Source organism: Phalangium opilio, unplaced genomic scaffold, assembly GCF_054372755.1.
Source record: "Phalangium opilio isolate 3A_F unplaced genomic scaffold, DU_Popi_V2 ptg000090l_1, whole genome shotgun sequence".
NCBI classification, from domain to species: Eukaryota; Metazoa; Arthropoda; class Arachnida; order Opiliones; family Phalangiidae; genus Phalangium; species Phalangium opilio.
In genome coordinates, this window is record NW_028324195.1 from 2,525,089 (window position 1) to 2,548,521 (window position 23,433).

At 38.3% G+C, this 23,433-nt stretch overlaps 3 protein-coding genes across 3 annotated transcripts; 1 reads left to right on the plus strand and 2 right to left on the minus strand.

Annotated features, from left to right (window-relative positions):
- Nucleotides 1-9,268: 9,268 nt before the first annotated feature.
- LOC149644979 (E3 SUMO-protein ligase ZBED1-like) lies at nucleotides 9,269-10,984 on the minus strand. The gene has a single exon (XM_089850383.1). The coding sequence runs from the start codon at nucleotides 10,982-10,984 to the stop codon at nucleotides 9,269-9,271; it is 1,716 nt and encodes a 571-aa protein (XP_089706509.1).
- Nucleotides 10,985-11,480: 496 nt separating this feature from the next.
- Nucleotides 11,481-13,609, minus strand: LOC149644980 (uncharacterized). Its single transcript, XM_089850384.1, has 2 exons — nucleotides 12,640-13,609; nucleotides 11,481-11,515 (listed from the first exon to the last, which is right to left on the minus strand). Exons 1-2 carry the CDS (start codon nucleotides 13,607-13,609, stop codon nucleotides 11,481-11,483), a joined length of 1,005 nt encoding a protein of 334 aa, XP_089706510.1.
- An 89-nt stretch (nucleotides 13,610-13,698) lies between these two features.
- On the plus strand, nucleotides 13,699-15,300 carry LOC149644981 (uncharacterized). Its single transcript, XM_089850386.1, has one exon. It carries the CDS (start codon nucleotides 13,699-13,701, stop codon nucleotides 15,298-15,300), a length of 1,602 nt encoding a protein of 533 aa, XP_089706512.1.
- Nucleotides 15,301-23,433: the final 8,133 nt, after the last annotated feature.

Sequence of the window (23,433 nt, forward strand, 5' to 3'; positions counted from 1 at the left end):
TTCGTACAACGTTAGGATGTTTGTTCTATGAATTGCATAACGTTTTAATAAGATTACACGACCGATTAAGAACTTGATAACTTACTTTAATGTGCCCCTCAAAATTGTTTGCGCTGTACGAGGATATCAGGCCATATTTTAATGCGCAATATTTGCATTTCAGCATCAACTTCTTGGAAGTGTCGCTATTATTTTTCTTGTAACTGCCTTTGTAGGTAAAATGATGTTGTATATTGTTTTTTCCAAATCCACCTGATAAAATTTGGCGCGAAAAACAGCATCTTCTACTAAGTTTATATCCCTCTCCGAAGGTGGGGATGCTGATTCACTTGAGGTGCCCATTGAAACCTCAGTCGTTAATCTAGGAATATAAAGATTTGGGCATTGTGATATTGCCATCAAATTCATAGGGAAGGTATTTCCTAAAATATCCTACATTTAAAAGTTCTATAGTTCAGTTAAAAGTGGGGTAAAAAGGAAAATATAATGAATTTTGTATAGATTCTTAAAATTTCTAAAAATTATAAGAGCTCTCTACTCAGAGCCTCATTGAAACATCCAGGATTTATCTCCAATGACTTTAAAAATAAAAACGGATTCAATCTATTATTTAAAATTTGAAGCAAAGACCAATCGCGTAAGACGATGGATAAAGGATGCCCGTGAGTATCTCTCTACAGGATAGGCAACTCTCAATCTCAGACTCCAGCTTATTCTTGTTATTCGCTATACACTCTGTTCCAGCTTCGGTTATCTGCATGCACAAAGCTAGGTCTATAGAGCATTGACGCTTAACCTAAGCCCCGCCTCCGTTGCTACGGCGACCAAGTAGCGTCCTCGACTGGTGGTTTGGTTTGAATTTTTGGAGGACAAGCAGATTTTAGCAGACGACAGAATGCCATAGAAACATGTTATAGTTCGGTCTAGTCTATGACTTAGACCATTATTTAATTAACCCCAAAGAGACTGGTGTAGAACTTAGGATTTGGCCAGACATTTCCTATCCAGATATTTTTACATATCTGATCCACATGAAAAGTTCCTACACTCTTGAAGAATTAAAAGGCGTATAAAAGCCTTAAATCAAATAAATTCTTCACATCTGGTTTTGTTCGTCAACTCATAGTAAAACATGTCAACAACCACTTTGTCTTCTTGGGAAAATAAGGTTCTTTTTGGGTGGCTACAATAGCCATATACCATGATTAAAATACACATAAACTCGTCTTAGGTTAAGCATTCTCAAAGTTTTGATGAGACACCAACACAACTGTGGATTATATCCGATGAACATGGTACCATTCTCTCAGGTCACTGTACGTGTGTTGCTGGGTTAGGCGAAGTCTGTTCCCATGTTGGAGCCATTCTCTTTTTTATTGAATATGCGGTAAGGCAACGAGAAGGTCCCATGACATGCACTGAGCTACTATGCCAGTGGAAAGCACCTAGCGATAGAGAGGTTAAATATGCTAGAGTGCGGGAGATAGATCTTTCATCATCTAAAAGAAAATGCCTAGCTTTGGAAAGCGAACAAACCCCAAGAGAAGTAAAGAAAAAAATTATCCCAGTTCCATCTGCTGCGGAGAAGGAAGAGATCTATGTTCAGCTATGTAGTCCTGGACAAACGTTTCTGGACATTTTCATTTGGCTGCCATTTTGTTCCTATTTGAGCTAGATTTAAAAAATAGGTTTACTTCTCCCAATTATTCTAAAATTACAAATGACACTGTGGCGCTAATAGGGCGTTAGCCATAGCGGAATTAGCAAAGCCCCCCGATAATGATGTTACGAAATAATGCTTCAAATGGATCAACAATGCTATCGTTGCACGCGTCTTGTCAAGTAGAATCCGAAACTGTTTTCAAATTGTAAATCGGTTCAGAAAATCGAAAGTTATGACAAAAGACGTGACGTTCAAAACAATAGCAAATATGCCTAACAATTATTAATTTTATCTATATCAACTTAGCTCCGTATTAAATATTACGATCAGAAAAACAAGATGTTCCAACCCCAGAATTTTTAGTTCCACACTGACATATCCCGTACAAAAATTTACGGCTGCATTTTGCTGTTAAGTAGATTTTTTTAGAATCTGCAATATATTGCAATTAAACTGGAATATTCTGGATTTATACTGGAATAAACCTTAAAAAGGTTCAACTTCAGACAAAATTAAGATGCATTCCAGAGAGCAATGCAGAACATTTTAGACGTTTTGCAGAAAAAATATCTTCCGTTGGAAAACTCAGTACAGCAGTATACTAAATTTAGCTACTCTAGAGTGATAAAAGAGCTACCTTACAGCTAGAAAACAGAGGGGAAATAGTAACTCTTGTAAGAAATCAGGATGTTTGTAGGCTCATTACAGGTACCTTCCATATATTTTGTATGCATATTACAGTCGGAAATTGCTAAGTTTGAAGGATAATTGCAGGCGTGTTTCGGATACTTTTCAGGACGATCACAGGCGCGTTTCAGAAACTTTGTAGGATCATTGCAGGCGCGTTTCCGATACTTTGTAGGATCATTGCAGGCGCGTTTCAGATACTTTGTAGGATCATTGCAGGCGCGTTTCAGATACTTTGTAGGATAATTGCAGGCGCGTTTCATATACTTTGTAGAAAAATTGCAGGCGCGTTTCAGATACTTTTCAGGATCATTGCAGGCGCGTTTCAGATACTTTGTACAATAATTACAGGCTCGTTTCAGATACATTGTAGGATAATTGCAGGTGCTTTTCAGATAATTTTTAGGATAGTTGCAGGCGCATGTAAGATAATTTTTAGGATAGTTGCAGGCGCATGTCAGATACTTTGCAGGATAAATGCAGGCGCTTTTCATATACTTTGTAGGAAAATTGCAGGCGCGTTTCAGATACTTTTCAGGATCATTACTGGCGCGTTTCAGATACTTTTAAGGACCATTACAGGCGCGTTTCAGATACATTAATTTGCACAATAATTGCAGGTGCTTTTCAGATACTTTTAAGGATAAGGGCAGGTGCTTTTCAGTTAATTTTTAGGATCATTGCAGGCGCTTTTCATATACTTTGTAGGATAATTGCAGGTGCTTTTCAGATATTTTTAGGATAATTGCAGGAGCATTTCATATACTTTGTAGGAAAATTGCAGGCGCGTTTCAGATACTTTTCAGGATCATTGCAGGCGCGTTTCAGATACTTTGTAGGATAATTGCAGGCGCGTTTCAGATGCTTTTTAGGATAATGGCAGGTGCTTTTCAGATGCTTTTTAGACTAATGGCAGGTGCTTTTCAGATACTTTGTAGGATCATTGCAGGCGCGTTTCAGATACTTTGGAGGGTCATTGCAGGCGCGTTTCAGATACTTTGCAGGGTCATTGCAGGCGCGTTTCAGATACTTTTCAGGATCATTGCAGGCGCGTTTCAGATACTTTGTAGGATAATTGCAGGCGCGTTTCAGATGCTTTTTAGGATAATGGCAGGTGCTTTTCAGATACTTTGTAGGATCATTGCAGGCGCTTTTTATATACTTTGTAGGATAATTACAGGCGCGTTTCAGATACTTTGTAGGATAATTGCAGGTGCTTTTCAGATATTTTTAGGATAGTTGGAGGCTCGTATCAGATACTTTGCAGGACCATGGCAGGCGCGTTTCAGATACTTTGCAGGGTCATTGCAGGCGCGTTTCAGATACTATGCAGGGTCATTGCAGGCGCGTTTCAGATACTTTGCACGGTCATTGCAGGCGCATTTCAGATACTTTGTAGGATAATTACAGGCGCGATTCAGAAACTTTGTTGGATAATTGCAGGTGCTTTTCAGATATTTTTAGGAAAATTGTAGGCGCGTTTCAGATAATTTTCAGGATCATTGCAGGCGCGTTTCAGATGCTTTTTAGGATAATGGCAGGTGCTTTTCAGATACTTTGTAGGATCATTGCAGGCGCTTTTCATATACTTTGTAGGATAATTACAGGCGCGTTTAAGATACTTTGTAGGATAATTGTAGGTGCTTTTCAGATATTTTTAGGATAATTGGTGGCGCGTTTCAGATAATTTTCAGGATCATTGCAGGCGCGTTTCAGATGCTTTTTAGGATAATGGCAGGCGCGTTTCAGATACTTTGTAGGATAATTGCAGGCGCGTTTCATATACTTTGTAGAAAAATTGCAGGCGCGTTTCAGATACTTTTCAGGATCATTGCAGGCGCGTTTCAGATACTTTGTACAATAATTACAGGCTCGTTTCAGATACATTGTAGGATAATTGCAGGTGCTTTTCAGATATTTTTAGGAAAATTGCAGGCGCGTTTCAGATAATTTTCATGATCATTGCAGGCGCGTTTCAGATGCTTTTTAGGATAATGGCAGGTGCTTTTCATATACTTTGTAGGATAATTACAGGCGCGTTTCAGATACTTTGTAGGATAATTGCAGGTGCTTTTCAGATATTTTTAGGATAATTGGAGGCTCGTATCAGATACTTTGCAGGGTCATTGCAGGCGCGTTTCAGATACTATGCAGGGTCATTGCAAGCGCGTTTCAGATACTTTGCAGGGTCATTGCAGGCGCGTTTCAGATACTTTGCAGGGTCATTGCAGGCGCGTTTCAGATACTTTGCAGGGTCATTGCAGGCGCGTTTCAGATACTTTTCAGGATCATTGCAGGCGCGTTTCAGATACTTTGTAGGATAATTGCAGGCGCGTTTCAGATGCTTTTTAAGGATAATGGCAGGTGCTTTTCAGATACTTTGTAGGATCATTGCAGGCGCTTTTCATATACTTTGTAGGATAATTACAGGCGCGTTTCAGATACTTTGTAGGATAATTGCAGGTGCTTTTCAGATATTTTAGGATAATTGGAGGCTCGTATCAGATACTTTGCAGGACCATGGCAGGCGCGTTTCAGATACTTTGCAGGGTCATTGCAGGCGCGTTTCAGATACTATGCAGGGTCATTGCAGGCGCGTTTCAGATACTTTGCACGGTCATTGCAGGCGCATTTCAGATACTTTGTAGGATAATTACAGGCGCGATTCAGAAACTTTGTTGGATAATTGCAGGTGCTTTTCAGATATTTTTAGGAAAATTGTAGGCGCGTTTCAGATAATTTTCAGGATCATTACAGGCGCGTTTCAGATGCTTTTTAGGATAATGGCAGGTGCTTTTCAGATACTTTGTAGGATCATTGCAGGCGCTTTTCATATACTTTGTAGGATAATTACAGGCGCGTTTAAGATACTTTGTAGGATAATTGCAGGTGCTTTTCAGATATTTTTAGGATAATTGGAGGCGCGTTTCAGATAATTTTCAGGATCATTGCAGGCGCGTTTCAGATGCTTTGTAGGATAATTGCAGGCGCGTTTCAGATACTTTGTAGGATAATTGCAGGCGCGTTTCATATACTTTGTAGAAAAATTCCAGGCGCGTTTCAGATACTTTTCAGGATCATTGCAGGCGCGTTTCAGATACTTTGTACAATAATTACAGGCTCGTTTCAGATACATTGTAGGATAATTGCAGGTGCTTTTCAGATATTTTTAGGAAAATTGCAGGCGCGTTTCAGATAATTTTCAGGATCATTGCAGGCGCGTTTCAGATGCTTTTTAGGATAATGGCAGGTGCTTTTCAGATACTTTGTACGATCATTGCAGGCGCTTTTCATATACTTTGTAGGATAATTACAGGCGCGTTTCAGATACTTTGTAGGATAATTGCAGGTGCTTTTCAGATATTTTTAGGATAATTGGAGGCTCGTATCAGATACTTTGCAGGGTCATTGCAGGCGCGTTTCAGATACTATGCAGGGTCATTGCAAGCGCGTTTCAGATACTTTGCAGGGTCATTGCAGGCGCGTTTCAGATACTTTGCAGGGTCATTGCAGGCGCGTTTCAGATACTTTGCAGGGTCATTGCAGGCGCGTTTCAGATACTTTTCAGGGTCATTGCAGGCGCGTTTCAGATACTTTGCAGGGTCATTGCAGGCGCGTTTCAGATACTTTGCAGGGTCATTGCAGGCGCGTTTCAGATACTTTGCAGGATCATTGCAGGCGCGTTTCAGATACTTTGCAGGGTCATTGCAGGCGCGTTTCAGATACTTTGCAGGGTCATTGCAGGCGCGTTTCAGATACTTTTCAGGATCATTGCAGGCGCGTTTCTGATACTTTGTAGGATAATTGCAGGCGCGTTTCAGATGCTTTTTAAGGATAATGGCAGGTGCTTTTCAGATACTTTGTAGGATCATTGCAGGCGCTTTTCATATACTTTGTAGGATAATTACAGGCGCGTTTCAGATACTTTGTAGGATAATTGCAGGTGCTTTTCAGATATTTTTAGGATAATTGGAGGCTCGTATCAGATACTTTGCAGGACCATGGCAGGCGCGTTTCAGATACTTTGCAAGACCATGGCAGGCGCGTTTCAGGTACTTTGCAGGGTCATTGCAGGCGCGTTTCAGATACTTTGCAGGGTCATTTCAGGCGCGTTTCAGATACTTTGTAGTGGTGAAATTTTCAATTTGTAAAATTAATAAATTTTTACCTCTCCGAGTGACGATGTCGTCACCGAGAGGTATAACACTGTACCTGTCTTTTTGTGTGCCTATCACCGCGTTCGCAGTTGACAAATCGGAGCAAGCGTGTTCGAAGAGATATACATTGGTTTCTACTCCACTATCGTCGTTAGGGTTGAGGTGTATGCGACGATCGCCTAAGGCTACGAGAAACGATAGCTTCCAAATGGCAAGGCTTCCACCAAAGATTCACGCGATTGCGTGTTTTCTAATTTATCAATGTTAATCAGTCGCCTTATATACCAACTTTCCAAAAATTGCTAAAGAGGCTTACGCTTGAGTTCAAACATCAACAATAGCTATGTTTAAAATGATTTTAGGTATAAAGTTTCTTAAAACGATTTAACTAGAATTAAGGTAAATTAATGACGATTAAATTAAAAAATATCAAATATATTTATTTAAATATTTAAAAATAGCCTCTAAATTGCGTCTCGACTTGGAGGGGTTTATTTTGGATTCCCAACTTGTACTCATCCCTTACAAAAATATTAAGCTGTAATTCATCTGCATACACACTTTTTTATCGCTACCACGCTGTAATATGTATACATTAAGGCTACATTTTCTGCAGCTCAAAAAACGGGAAAAATTGACAGCATTTCTAGAACTGCAAATTGACTACCGTTTTTACATCTGTTTGTTAACTGTTAACTGTCTAGCCTGGCAGAAATATGTAGCGCAATTCTGCAAACGCTATGCAAAAGTAGAAATACCAGCTGCTAGTTTAAAACTGTAATTTGTCCGTTTTTATAGACAATTTACAGGTCTGCAAAAGTGATGGAAATGTAGAAATCCAGCTGCTAATTTAGAACTGCTTTAAATTTTACGCTAGATCTCAACTTTTCCATCACTTTTGCAGACCTGTAACATGTCCATAAAAATGGTCAAATTACAGTTTTAAATAGGCAGCTGGATTTCTACTTTTCCATCACGTTTTCAGACTTGTAACATGTCTATAAATGTAGTCAAATTACAGTATTAAACTAGCATCCGGTATTTCTACTTTTCCATAAGTTTTGCAGACCTGTATCATGTCCATAAAAATGGTCAAATTGAAGTTTTAAATTGGCAGCTGGAATTCTGCTTTTGCATCGTGTTTGCAGAATCGCGCTGCATATTTCTGCCAGTACAGACAATTAACAGTTAATAAACAGAAAATGTAGAAACGGCAGACAATTTGCAGTTCTGGAATTGCTGTGAAATTTGCGCGTTTTTCGACCTGCAGAAAATGTAGCCTTAATGTATACATATTACAGCGTGGTAGCGATAAAAAAGCGCGTATGCAGATGAATTACAGCTTAAAATTTTTGTACGGGATGAGAAATGAGAAATTATGAATTAGACTCATTCTTCAGAAATGGAGGGTTGTTGGTGGCGGTTTGAAAACGTCTAAATATTTAGAGATTTGGATATGTTTAATGATTTTTTATAATTTTCTAGTTGCTAATAGAGTGGGTGGATATTTGGGGATAATTCTTTTGACGGATATTTTACGGCAGACGGCGTTATCTGTTGAATCGCTATTAAAAGTTGGACGAGCCGCGGTATTGGATGATGGACAGTGTTTCAAGAATATACTTCGAGTAAGTTTAAGGAGCAAAATAGGTGGCATGACCAAAATACAGGTGTAACGGAACTTATTTGACGTTCGGTAATTAATGTTTGGACGCTTGAGAATTGGATGTTGAGAAATGCTCTGAAAATAATATTGTGGGAATAATATTTTGACGGAAAATTCATGAGGATGGTTGAGAAGACATATTGTTTAATTCAAAGTGGATGAGAATGGTTTGAATTATAATAATATATATATATATATACAGGTTAAATTATTCGCAAGTTCTTATAACATGAAAATATTTTACGACGTGGATAATTTTAACGTATTTCCCGCTTTCTCGGCTTTGCTCTGCTAGTTTTCTTATTCCCAGCACATTTTAAACGTGATAACTATCTCTTTAAACTTTACTTTAGAATTTGGTTTTTTGAAAACTATGGCTGTTTTTGGAACATAGAGCAAAAAAGAGAGAGAGAGGCCCTACAATAGTGCTGGGCGGATTCGATAACTTGGAAAGATCCGATTACCGATTACGATTACTAAGTACAGTAATCGATTACCGATTACTTTTAACGATTACTAGACAGTTTAAGGCGACACCTACTTTTGAAATTTACGTAACCCGTATAATACCAGAGATATTATTAAAATGCAAGTTAAATTTAAACTAAACACAATCTTTGGCGCTGAAACAAATTTCATGACAAATAATTCAAACTTCCAACTTTACAAAATAAATTTTATTTCAAGTTTCGACAAAAATATTTAACTGAGTAGAAAATGTTTTTAAAGGTGTAGTTCCAATGAGATTTGTCTACACTATGCCATGATGCCGTCATGTGACCATGCGGCATGGCCAAGAAATAGAGTATGAAGGAAAAGTTGCAATACACATTTTAAATTTAAAACTCTAAAAAAAATGAATGTTTGAAGTTAGAAATGCGAGCATTGAAACTTTGGAGTCCTTTAAGGAGCTTCTACGATCAGCCACAATTTGACAAATTTTTGAAAAAAGTTGCTCTGAAGGAACACTGGTTGCCATTACTGGTAGAACCTTTTTAGCTACTTTGGCAATATTCGGATAAGAGTGTTGGTTTTCTCTCCACCATTGCATACTGTCGTGATAGTGGGGAATAGTAGGTTCTTGAAGGAATCTTTTTACTTCCGCGTTTGCGGATACCTTGGAGATGGTGGTGCTGGACAACTCAGAAGTGATATGCCTCTTTTCATCTCCAAGTCCTCCCATAGAGAGCCAGGCTTGGTATGGACATCAATATCCATTGTGCTTGAACTTGCTCCGGTTTCTTCATCGACGCTATGTAGTTTACGCGTCTCGGCTCTACGTCTTGCTTCTTCCTCTGCAACGTGGCCAGTCGCGTCCAAAAGCCATTTTTCAGCCTGATTCGCTGAATCCTCATCTGAAAATCCGTTCTTTTTCATCTTTGGGTCTACAAGGGTTGCAAGTGCAAACTGAGATTCCCGTCCGAAGTTGCGAAATTGTCTTTTCTCCATTTGACTCAACAATGTTTTGCAAACGCGTTTTGAGAATTCGGAAGCTTCCCGATTGTTTATGCGATTTCCGACTCTTTTGAGTAACACACCCGAAACATAAATAATGTGGGAAGATCTTGGGTATTTTTGGCTATACATGATGGTGGTGGCCTCTTTGAACGGTTTTAAAATGTCAACCAGTTCTTCATTGGCTTTCACTTCGGCAGCAGACGGGAAGTTCAAATTTAAATTCAAGGACTCCGCTGTCGCTCTAAGAGCTGCCTTTTGTTCAAGAAAACGGTCAAACATGTCCAACGTGGAATTCCATCTTGTTTCAGTGTCATTTATAAGTTTGTGCTGAGGTAGTTCCAATTGCTTTTGCGTAACCACTAATCGATCTGCAGATTTTACGCTTCGTCTAAAGTGACTTACGATAGCTTTCACTGTATTCTTCATGTTTTTTATTTCTTCATCTTTGATGACATCTCTGACTACCAAATTGAGCTTATGGGCGAAGCATCCATGCCATTTCATTTTAAGCTCTTTTGTTACCGCTGCATGTATATCACTGGCATGGTCCGTTGTAATTGATTTAACTCGGTCTTTGATTTTCCAATCTGTCATCTCTTGGTCTAACACATTGGCGAGGCCTTTAGCTGAGTGGTCTGTTATCTTTTTAGCAGCAAGAGTAGCGCGTTGTAGATTAAAATTTTTATCTACGTAATGACAGGTAATACTCATGTAATTATCTGTCGCCCTGGACGTCCACCCGTCGGTAGTCAAGCCAAAGGCAAGAGCCGCATCAATATCATTTCGCACTTTTACGGAAACGTGTTTCAACTTGTTTGGGATTAACGTGTTACTTAAATGTTTTCTCGTTGGCACTTTGTAGCCAGGGGCCGCCTCTTTTAATAATTGAAGAAAACCATCGTTTTCAACAATACTGATCGGTTGGTAATCCTGACACACCATTCTTATGATACATTCATCTAAATTTTTGATCATTTCAGCAGAGAGATGAATAGCTTTTATCTGGTTGGTAAACAAGCTTGAAACAGTTGGTTGTAAATTGGGTGATTTGAATTGAGGAGAATCGGTCTCGCTTCCGGTTGATGTCGAAGCTGAACACTCCAAATTTCTTTTCGTACTCGAAGCGCATTTCTTCAACACAATTTGAATTTTATGGATTTTTTCCAAATGTTTTTTCAAATTTGATGTCGTTCCACTTTTAAATGAATATTGTTTTGAACAAACGTTGCATTGGGCTTTATTTTCCCCGGTGTTTTGGAAATACTTCCAAACATCACTGCTTTTGTTTCCAACGGTTATTTCATCACTCAGAAGGACATTTAGTAGAGAATCTGAACTACTTTCACTAGCCATGACAAAAAATAACACAATAATTTCGAGTTTTCGACCATGAGAAAAACATATTTTTATTACTTTTGAAACTAAATAGAAACATGATAAACATGAGAAAAATTTGCGGAATATTTGTCTATAACTTGAGAATAAAGCAAAACTGAAGTGAAATATATTTTTAATAATAATAATTTCTGTGTGATAAACCGAGTAGAGCGAAAACCAAAGAAACAACAATTTTCTTCATGAAACTTTCCCTTTATATTTCAACAATACGACGTAGTCAGTAGGACCAAAGTAAAGGGAAGGGTAAGAGTGCCTTCCCCTCCCGGCCTGCCTGGTGGCGACTAGCGAGTGCCAAAGCAATGAGTCGGCAAGACGGCATCGGCCCTCTGCCTCTACTCTGAAAGAAAAAATATATCCCCCCCAGTATGCGGGACCCGAGTCCGACTACGATTACTTTAAAAAGATCCGAAACTTATTCCGAAAAGTATTCAATAAAGATCCTACTTCGGAACTATGGATCCGAACTAGGAGTTGTTGGAGTTGGATCTGAAAAAAAAGTAATCGTTGAAAGTAATCGTCAAGGGCTCATAGAGATCCGAATACCGAATAATGCCGACTACTTTAAGAAGTAATCGATTACTCGATTACTAGTTTTCGGATCCGCCCAGCACTATTCCTTATCATATTTTCTCTAACATTTGTCTTCTCAGAAACTTGCTACAGATTTAAACTTTTTTGGTGCAAACTTGAAAATTTGTTAAGCCAGCAACAATTAAAACTATGTCCGTCAAGGTGCTTACAAGTTAGTGAGCAACGACACGAAATCCCTTCAAAATAATTAATTTCATGATAAAATGTTTTCGGAAAATGTAATTGTTCTTGAAAAAGCGTAGATATGTAATTTTTTCAATTAATTTAGAGGGAATGGATCGATTAACAGTAAAATCAGTTGATTGAGTTTAATATTGATTAAGGATTAAATGGATAAAAATAACTAAAATAATTGCAATATCTGAAACTTCAGTCAAATGATAAACCTCACACATATCGTTTGTTTTTACGGCCTTGGTCCAAACCAAGACGTTTTTTTTATAATAACTGTCACTTCAGTCTTATTGTAATTAAAATTTGAATAATTTTATTTTTGAAGAGTATTTGATGGCACTTGTGTGTGTTAATACAGATAGAAAACTAATTAAACCACGTTAATTCACACAGTAAAAAATTTTATTTAAAAAATTTATAAAACGTTTATTTAAACGTACAGACGACTAGTTTCGCTTCTATTCAGAAGCATCTTCAGGTCTGGTCTGGTTTCTCTTTCCGTGCGTTAGATTACGACTACGTCGGCCCCCCTCCCTCGTCTAATTTGTCGTTTCCACCCCCATACCAAAGTTCAGTCAAATAGCTGGCAGGGCCATTGTCTTTATTTAATGATGTTTTTTGTGTTCTTTTTTTATTAATATGGAGCGATTCCCTAAGGTTTAATTTTAAGTAATGGTCTACTACGGTGATAGACTTTGCTTTTTCAAAAAGTATTTTGTGGTCGCTGTTTTCGTTGATATGTTCGGCTAGCGCAGATGAATCGATTTTTTTATTTTTAATATCATTTTTATGTTCGTTAAATCTAAATCGGAAGTTACGCCTCGATTGTCCCGTGTATGATTTACCGCAAGAGCAAAATATTTCGTAGACACCATGTTTGTCTAGTAGGCTTATCTTGTCTTTCAAGGATCCAAAGATCGTTTGCATTTTGTTGGTGGGTTTAAAAACTGGCTTTATATTATTGTTACTAAAAAAGTTTCCAATCCGCTGGCTACGAGAATTAAACGGAAGTATCACGAAATCGGATTTTTTGTAATCGGATTTGAGTTTTGTATTGCGGTTAATTTTGTTTCTGTTTAAAATTCTATCGAAACCTCTATTGAGAGTAGAGCTAGGGAAACCCCTGTTGTCCGCTATGGCTCTGATAAAGTTTATTTCTTTCTCAAGGGAAATGGAATTAGAGCAAACATTTACTGCTCTTGTCAGAAAGGTGTAAAAGGCTGTAAGTTTTTGGTTAGTAGGATGGCACGACTCCCAGTGAGGTGGGATTGATACCGAGAAGGGTTTACGGTACACTGAAGTGTTAAATTGGTTATCAGTTTTTTCAATAAGGACATCTAAGAAGGGGATGGAGTTATTAGATTCGATTTCTAATGTGAATTTAATGTTATGGTCTATAGAATTAAGGAATTGTAAGAAAGTGGTTAAATTCTCGTTTGTATATGACCATTTGCACAGTATGTCGTCGACATAGCGTTTCCAAAAACAAATGGTGAATGGGGATGTGTTAATAATCTGGGATTCCAACTTATTCATATAAAGATCACAGAGGAGCGGAGACAGGGGGCTGCCCATGCCAAGACCTGATTTCTGGGTATAGATTTTATCATTAAATTTAAAAAATGGGTTTCTGGTGCACAGGGTAACTAAGTCTATAATATCCTCAAGTTCTAAAGGGTTGAACTTTGCTTTTAAAAGGCGCTGGCGTAATTCGGCTATGGCTCCGTCTACTGGGACTTTCGTAAACATACTAACTACATCGAAAGACACCAGTAGGTCGTTGGGTTCTAAAGCTAAATTATTAATCTCATTCATTAGATGTTTAGTGTCTCTCAAGGTGTGTGGGTGTTCTTTACATAAGAAAAATAGTTTTTTAGAAAGGAATTTAGCTATTCTGTGAGTCGATGAGCCCATACACGTACGAATTAACAAAACGCGACCCTACTAGAACTTTCCACACGCGGGTTAAAGCAACAGTGAAAAACTGCCTAACATTAGAAGATAAACTGAAAAAATCTCTCATCCCAAGTAACTTCATAACTCCAAGAATGTATGCGTTGCCCAAAATACATAAAACCCCTCTTAAATTCAGGCCCATAGTCGATAGTATGGGCTCATCGACTCACAGAATAGCTAAATTCCTTTCTAAAAAACTATTTTTCTTATGTAAAGAACACCCACACACCTTGAGAGACACTAAACATCTAATGAATGAGATTAATAATTTAGCTTTAGAACCCAACGACCTACTGGTGTCTTTCGATGTAGTTAGTATGTTTACGAAAGTCCCAGTAGACGGAGCCATAGCCGAATTACGCCAGCGCCTTTTAAAAGCAAAGTTCAACCCTTTAGAACTTGAGGATATTATAGACTTAGTTACCCTGTGCACCAGAAACCCATTTTTTAAATTTAATGATAAAATCTATACCCAGAAATCAGGTCTTGGCATGGGCAGCCCCCTGTCTCCGCTCCTCTGTGATCTTTATATGAATAAGTTGGAATCCCAGATTATTAACACATCCCCATTCACCATTTGTTTTTGGAAACGCTATGTCGACGACATACTGTGCAAATGGTCATATACAAACGAGAATTTAACCAGTTTCTTACAATTCCTTAATTCTATAGACCATAACATTAAATTCACATTAGAAATCGAATCTAATAACTCCATCCCCTTCTTAGATGTCCTTATTGAAAAAACTGATAACCAAATTAACACTTCAGTGTACCGTAAACCCTTCTCGGTATCAATCCCACCTCACTGGGAGTCGTGCCATCCTACTAACCAAAAACTTACAGCCTTTTACACCTTTCTGACAAGAGCAGTAAATGTTTGCTCTAATTCCATTTCCCTTGAGAAAGAAATAAACTTTATCAGAGCCATAGCGGACAACAGGGGTTTCCCTAGCTCTACTCTCAATAGAGGTTTCGATAGAATTTTAAACAGAAACAAAATTAACCGCAATACAAAACTCAAATCCGATTACAAAAAATCCGATTTCGTGATACTTCCGTTTAATTCTCGTAGCCAGCGGATTGGAAACGTTTTTAGTAACAATAATATAAAGCCAGTTTTTAAACCCACCAACAAAATGCAAACGATCTTTGGATCCTTGAAAGACAAGATAAGCCTACTAGACAAACATGGTGTCTACGAAATATTTTGCTCTTGCGGTAAATCATACACGGGACAGTCGAGGCGTAACTTCCGATTTAGATTTAACGAACATAAAAATGATATTAAAAATAAAAAAATCGATTCATCTGCGCTAGCCGAACATATCAACGAAAACAGCGACCACAAAATACTTTTTGAAAAAGCAAAGTCTATCACCGTAGTAGACCATTACTTAAAATTAAACCTTAGGGAATCGCTCCATATTAATAAAAAAAGAACACAAAAAACATCATTAAATAAAGACAATGGCCCTGCCAGCTATTTGACTGAACTTTGGTATGGGGGTGGAAACGACAAATTAGACGAGGGAGGGGGGCCGACGTAGTCGTAATCTAACGCACGGAAAGAGAAACCAGACCAGACCTGAAGATGCTTCTGAATAGAAGCGAAACTAGTCGTCTGTACGTTTAAATAAACGTTTTATAAATTTTTTAAATAAAATTTTTTACTGTGTGAATTAACGTGGTTTAATTGTTTTTCTATCTGAATTTTATTTTTGCTTTACCGTCATACATTTTGGGTTGAAAGAAGAACTTATGTATCGTTAATTACATTTAACTTATATAAAAAATATAAAAAACATAGATTTCGATAAGCATATAATTTGTACTTTATTTAAGAAAAAGTTTAAAAATTACAATATTTAAAATATAGAATAAAAATGTTTATTTTTTTCGTACACTCTATACATATACAGTGTGGTCGAGATCAGACCAACACCTTCCTTTATGTACAACCCCCAATACTGCCAACGGCTGATATCATACTAAATTATACAGCGTGTAAATAAATGTCTGAAATTCATGCTTATTATATGCTAGTGACAAGTTACAAAAAGAATACTGGATAATATGCCTGAATACAACAAAATATTTTAAAGCACAGTCCTACGATTGGTCTTAGAACTGTTTGGTAAACACATCAACGAAAATATTCGACGTTTCTAGAATTGTGGTTGAGGCACTCTTCCAGACGACTGTCCATGTCTTGCAATACATTTGCAAGCAGTAAACTCATGACGCCTGGTAAGACTAATGGTATTGCCGTCTTAGGTAATCCTCGTCCGTTAAGGCATGATGTAGGGGGGTATGATAGTGCCGGTAGTGATGCCATTGTAAACTGGCACAAACAGTAGAAAGGCTTAGTGCAACTTCTTGTTCCACCGCTCTATTATTACTTATTAGCATGAATTGGCTTCAAAACGTGCTACGATGTCAAAACCTCTATCCTCATTACTGACTATACCGTCTCTTCTACATTCACGATCTTGCACTACCGAAATCACGAAGGTGCTCGCCAATGTCGGCAAAGGTGCTTCGCACCGGATCTTGTCGGTGTGGAAACAGTTCGGCATAAAGTACTGCCTTTAGTTGAACGTTACTGCGACTTTCACCCAAAATAAACATCATGTCCCATTTTTTCCGGTTTGAATTGGTTGTCATTTTGCTAGGAAACGAATCTAACTACTTTAATTCTGCTACTTAGCTGCTACACTGAAGACCCTGTATATCAAAAGGGAACGGAAGTACCTCAAAGTTTTCAAAGATTTCCAGATTGAGCGGGTCATGGGGTTTATAGTGGTGAAGGTTGCTTTGACTTTCGACACGTGACACCGCGGTATGTTTTTGGTGCTCCAATGTCCTCTCCCGATAGGTCCAAACAATTACCATCCTGGGTTTTCGTCTCAGCGTTGCGATATTGCCGGTCCCATTGGAAATACAAGGTCTGTATTGTTAAGGTTTAGAAATAAGATGTTTTTATAAACTGGTCCTCAGGATTAGTGACCCCTAACGTCTATAAAAAATAAACTAGTCCTTAGGACCAGTGACCCTTACCTTAATATTCTTTCTACTGGTCCCATTCTAAAATTTTTTGTTGATTTATATAGGCGCTAGCCCACTTGCGAGAAGGTTCAAGGTTGTTTGACCATAGAGGATAGGTTTGACTAAATTGACTCTGCGAGACCTTAAAATTCCAATCGTGCCGAGACTGCCGACTGCCGCGTAGTTTTAAATCTAACTTAATACCACTACCAAAACCTGGTATCACTTGGAAAGCCCTTCATTTGTGTCTAAACTCTAGAGTGATGCGGTTTATTGTGTTTGAAAGAGAAAAGTTAGAGTAGAAATTGGAAGAAAGCTTGAATTTTTAAACTGATAATTTGGTCGCCATATTGGAAAATGGCCGCCGTGAATGCTAGGTACAGTATATTTCACCATGTTGTTGGATAGTTATGAAAATTGATAGATATTATAATCAGAGCTGTGTAAACCTCATAGTAAAATATTGAAGCCATTCATATGATAGTTAGGCCGCAATGTTGGAAAATGGCCGCCGGGAATGTCATTTAGATACAGTATATTCTTCAAAAATCATGAAAATTGGTAATAATTATGTTGAAGACTGTCTTAACATCATTATTGAATACTGAAGACGTGCTACTTATAGTTTGGGCGCCATCTTGGAAAATGATTGCTAGAAATACTAAATATATTTCAAACATAAATCTTTTCTAAATTCCTAGAATGAGTAGATGATTTTCATTAACGTAATAAACACCAAAAAATAGCCATCTCCAAGTCGATATTATCGACGCCATCTTTAAAAATGGCCACTCGAAAATTATTACCCTAAATTCTGAGAGAAAGAAAAGTTATTCAAAGGGCTCTGCCCCATTGGACCGAAACCAGTCCCAATCAACCGAAAAACCCGCACTTTTGGCGGATTCGGTCCAATGGGACAGTCCCATTGGAGCGAAAACCCGCACTTCTCCGGGTTTCGGATTCGGTCCATTGGGACAAGAATGAATGCGCATATACACCCGATTGAACTAAAATGAATTTAATTCCCGGAAGCGCAAAGATTGCATCTTTGCAAGCAAACAATTTCTTTGACTTATAATAAAATAATGGTCAAAGAAATTGAGCACCATACGCGATCATTCTGTAAAATATTAAGCACCTATTTTAGTTTAGAAGAACCAAATACTTTCAGATCGCCGAAAATTTACTTTTTAAAGGGAATTGTGGTTTTTTTTATTATTTTAAGTCATATTTATCACGTTATCAGCTATTTAATAGGAGAATATTTTGGAAAAGGTGGCAGCTAACTATTAGGAGAATATTTTAGAAAAGGTGGCAGCTAATTAGTAGGAGAATATTTTGGAAAAGGTGGCAGCTAATTAATAGGAGAATATTTTGGAAAAGGTGGCAGCTAATTAATAGGAAAATATTTAGGAAAAGGTGGCAATTATTTAATAGGAGAATATTTTGGAAAAGGTGGCAGCTAACTATTAGGAGAATATTTTGGAAAAGGTGGTAGCTAATTAGTAGGAGAATGTTTTGGAAAAGGTGGTAGCTCATTAATAGGAAAATATTTAGGAAAAGGTGGCAACTAATTAATAGGAGAATATTTTGGAAAAGGTGGCAACGAATTATTGGAACCATTGTTTTGGGAAAAGTGGCAGCTAACTATTAGGAGAATATTTTGGAAAAGGTGGTAGCTAATTAGTAGGAGAATGTTTTGGAAAAGGCGGTAGCTAAGTAATAGGAAAATAACCTAACCGAATCGAAACCACAATATTAAAATTTTAATTTAAAACTTAAAAATTAATGGAACTACCATTAAGATTATACTTCATTTTAAGCACAATTTGTTTATTAATTCTAAATATCTCTTGCCTTGAAAGGAATGAAAGTGAGCGTTTTAATTAGTATCGCGAAACATTTAATTTATATATTTTAAAACTACACCACCGAATCGCTGACGGCTATCGTGTTTCAAGTTATATTGATGTATTTTTAGGGCATATTCGGATGATTGGGATTTCGGTCCATCGGGAATATAGCCATTGGGCTAGATTTTGAAATTCTAGCCAAACATTTTCTGTCGAATGCGATTCTGTCCATTGAGATTCGGTTGAATGGGAACCCCCCATTCAAAGCTGTAATTCTCAACATGTTGATTAGGGTTTATAATTTAATATGGGAGTTCATACATTCTCGTGTTGTTAAAGATTAGATTTAAGACAAATCTCTGATAGTTCGTTCATATTCATCTCGTCAGCCTGAAATTTTTTCACCATAATTGCATGTCAGATGCTTTGATTAGGCACAGCACCTAGCTGGGGGCTCATCATATTCCAAATTGAACCTGCGGAAACGCCGCCAAGGCACACGGGATCGGCCAGCGGACACGACTAACGCCCCTTGAGCAGGTGACAGAAGCTGAACACCGTCAGCGGCGAGCCCAGCCAGAAAGTGGTCGGTGACAGGCAGCAGGAGGCTCGAGGGGACGGAGGATTTCCCTCCAAGCACATCAGTGCCACACGACCGAAACAATGTATCCGCAACCCTCAGAGGGTTGCCAATAGCGGGTTGAGCCAATTAAGGCAACACCTGGGCGGGGCGAAGCGGCCGAGCAAAACCTTCAGCGAACGGGACAAGGAACGGTCTGAACCAAGGGCGAACTCAAGCAACTCCTGAACCGGCACACCGAACTCGGGCCCCCTCCTCCACAAGAAGCCCTTTTGCTCTGATCCATCACAGCTAGTACAGCGACTATGACCACGCAATGCTGAGCAAACTTATTCGGATCGTCTACATCCACAGTTCTTCACACAAGAGGTTCCGCAGTCACAGAAAATGAGTATTAAACGTTAGTCTTGAATGGCGTGAATGGAACTTAGGATTCGGGATCGCGAACCCATCTCGATTCTTCGCGGTTTAAATCGTTTCCTAGCCATTGTAGTAGCGGAATGTCTTGGCTGTTTTGCTACACTACCACACCCGAATTGAAAAGTCTTCAGTCTTAAACCTGAAATCAAAACCACACCAAGAAGAGAATCTCAAATCGAGACATTTGAGAAAAAAGGTTCAGAGAACAATTTACATGCTGTAACTGGATGTGGTTATGATAAGGCGCGGTTTAAAGTAACGACAGAAAATCCACCTCTTACAAATACGTTGAGAGTTTTTGATGAAAATATTAAGTCAACAAGAGCTAGGAAACGATTTGATCCCGAACAGTGGGGATGGGTTCGCTGTCGCTAAAGTCAAGGACCCATTCACACCACTCTGATTCCTGCATCAGATATAGCTTTGCTTTTCTTTGTTTCAGATTTAAGGATAGTTATCTTTCAGTGACACTTTTAAAGATGGGGTCGATAACTTAGACTTGGAAATAGTTATTTTTAAGGTGATTAATACGATTATGAAAATCATCTACTCAGTAGAGAAATATCGAAAAAATTTATTTATCGGTAATACATAATTGGTATTTCACGCAGTCATTTTCCAAGATGGCGCCCAAACTATCAGTAGCACGTCTTCAATATTCAAGTGCGATATTAGACGGTCTTAAACAATAAATTTACCAATTTTCATAGTTTTTGAAAAGTATATTGTATCTAAATGACATTCGCGGCGGCCATTTTGCAACATCGTGGCCAAACTATCTCATGAATGGCTTCAATATTTTACTATGAGGCTCACACAGCTTTTATTATAATATCTATAAATTTTCATAATTTTCCAACAACATATTAAAATAAACTGTACCTAGCATTCACGGCGGCCATTTTCCAGTATGGCGACCAAACTGTCAAACACAGAGCTGTGAAATTTTACTATGATGTTCATGTGGTTACATTCAAAATATGCACCAATTATCGTAATTTTTGAAGAAGAATGTGGAATACATTGATGCTGGCATTCCCGGCGCCATTTTCCAAGATGGCGGCGAAAGCTCGCGCTCTACAGCAGGGGACTTTTAGTATATTTTTGTTGGGTCAAAAACAACCCATGTACAAATTTTCATCTTTATGTTCAAATGTTCTAGGTCAAGCCCTTTTTTAGCCTATCTGTCCTGGCCTACAACCGTATTCTTAGTCTACCAGTATGATTTGTAACATTTTTCCATATCAAAGCTGAATCATACCTCGCCACACAAAAAGCAAATGTCCCCAGAACATAGAAGCCACAACCCAATAACACATTAATGAAAAATGTCTTGACTAGAATCAAGACCTAAAAAGTATCGATAAGACTGAGGTTTTCACTTGTCTGAAGGATCAGATATAAATTTTTCTTTTTAATTGAAACTTAAATGCATGCTTAAGAAAAAACAACGTTCCATTACCGTTTTCCGTTGAAATAAATTATTTTACTGGTAATCAATTTCAAAAATTTACTTATCTCGGCTTTTCGACCACAATTCCATTCCCCGAAAACATTTTATCATTACATTAATTACGTTTGGGAGATAACGTGTCAAAATAACCTATAAAACAATAAAAAAACTGTAATAGTGGTCTGTTTAGCCATGACAAAAGCCTTTTAAAAGTAACAAGGACTATATAACCCTTTCGAGACTAACAGGACCTGAGCAAACTATAGCTTAACCTGCTACTAGCACGACCAGGGAGAATTGATGTAAACTGGTGTCCTATTCTGAGACGTTCGTTTGCGCTACTAGACCATATTGGATCTGCTTGGGTTTTCACAATTGAGCTCCTAGCATCGTTTCTTAATAAAGAATTTAGAAAATTGACATCCGATACAAGGAATTGAACCCGGGCCTTCTGGTTTAAAGCTGGATATCCTAGGCACTAGACCATATCGGATCCCTTTCGTTTGTCACAACTGCGCTCCTAGTATCGTTTCTTCATAAAGTCTTTAAAAAACTGACCTCCGATATCGGGAATTGAACCCGGTCCTTCAGGGTGAAAGCCATATATCCTAGCCACTAGACCATACCAGAACTGCTTGGGTTTACACAATTGAGCTCCTAGTATCGTTAATTAATAAAGAATTTAGAAAACTGACATCCGATACAGGGACTTGAATCCGGGCTTTCTGGGTGAAAGCCAGATATCCTAGCCACTAGACCATATTGTATCTGCTTGGGTTTTCACAATTGAGCTGCTAGTATCGTTTCTTAAAAAAGAATTTAGAAAACTAACCTCCGATATCGTGAATTGAACCCGGTTCTTCTGGGTGAAAGCCAGATATCCTAGCCACTAGACCATATCGGATCTGTTTTGTTCCTCAAAATTTAGCTCCTAGTATCGTTGATTAATAAAGTTTTTTGAAAACTGACCTCCGATACCGGGAATTGAACCCGGGCCTTCTGCGTGAAAGCCAGATATCCTTGCCCCTAAATAATATCGGATCTGCTTGGGTTTTCACAATTGAGCTCCTAGCATCGTTGATTAATAAAGAATTTAGAAAACTGACATCCGATACAGGGACTTGGATCCGGGCCTTCTGGTTTAAAGCTTGATATCCTAGGCACTAGAGCATATCGGATCCCTTTGCTTTGTCACAAATGCATCCTTGTATCGTTTCTTCATAAAGTCTTTAGAAAACAGACCTCCGTTATCGGGAATTGAACCCGGTCCTTCTGGGTGAAAGCCATATATCCTAGCCACTAGACCATACCAGAACTGCTTGAGTTCACACAATTGAGCTGCTAGTATCGTTAATTAATAAAGAATTTAGAAAACTGCCCTCCGATACCGGGAATTGAACCCCGGCCTTCTGGGTGAAAGCCAGATATCCTAGCCACTAGACCATATCGGATCTGTTTGGTTTCTAAAAATTGAGCTCCTAGTATCGTTGATTAATAAAGTTTTTTTAAAACTGACCTCCGGTACAGGGAATTGAATCCGGGCCTTTTGGGTGAAAGCCAGATATCCTAGCCACTAGACCATATTGGATCAGCTTGGGTTTTCACAATTGAGCTCCTAGTATCGATTCTTAATAAAGAATTTTGAAAACTGGCATCCGATACAGGGACTTGGATCCGGTTCTTCTGGGTGAAAGCCAGATATCCTAGCCACTAGACCATATCGGATCCGTTTTGTTCCTCAAAATTGAGCTCCTAGTATCGTTGATTAATAAAGTTTTTTGAAAACTGACCTCCGATACCGGGAATTAAACCCGGGCCTTCTGGGTGAAAGCCAGATATCCTTGCCACTAGATAATATCGGATCTACTTGCGTTTTCACAATTGAGCTCCTAGCATCGTTGATTAATAAAGAACTTAGAAAACTGACATCCGATACAAGGAATTCAACCCGGGCCTTCTGGTTTAAAGCATGATATCCTAGGCACTAGACCATACCGGATCCCTTTGGTTTGTCACAATTGCGCTCCTAGTATCGTTTCTTCATAAAGTCTTTAGAAAGCTGACCTCCGATATCGAGAATTGAACCCGGTCCTTCAGGGTGAAAGCCATATATCCTAGCCACTAGACCATACCAGAACTGCTTGGGTTTACACAATTGAGCTGCTAGTATCGTTTCTTAATAAAGAATTTAGAAAACTAACCTCCGATATCGTGAATTGAACCCGGGCCTTCTGGGTGAAAGCCAGATATCCTAGCCACTAGACCATATTGGATCTGTTTGGTTTCTAAAAATTGAGCTCCTAGTATCGTTGATTAATAAAGTTTTTTG

Bases quoted from the DNA above. Each gene is read 5' to 3' on its own strand.
- LOC149644979 (XM_089850383.1), bottom strand. From the start codon at position 10,984: ATGGCTAGTGAAAGTAGTTCAGATTCTCTACTAAATGTCCTTCTGAGT.
- LOC149644980 (XM_089850384.1), bottom strand. From the start codon at position 13,609: ATGAATGAGATTAATAATTTAGCTTTAGAACCCAACGACCTACTGGTG. The intron at 11,516-12,639 runs GTAAATCATACA...CTTTTTTTTCAG, and splicing joins CGAAATATTTTGCTCTTGCG to ATCCAACTCCAACAACTCCT.
- LOC149644981 (XM_089850386.1), top strand. From the start codon at position 13,699: ATGAGCCCATACACGTACGAATTAACAAAACGCGACCCTACTAGAACT.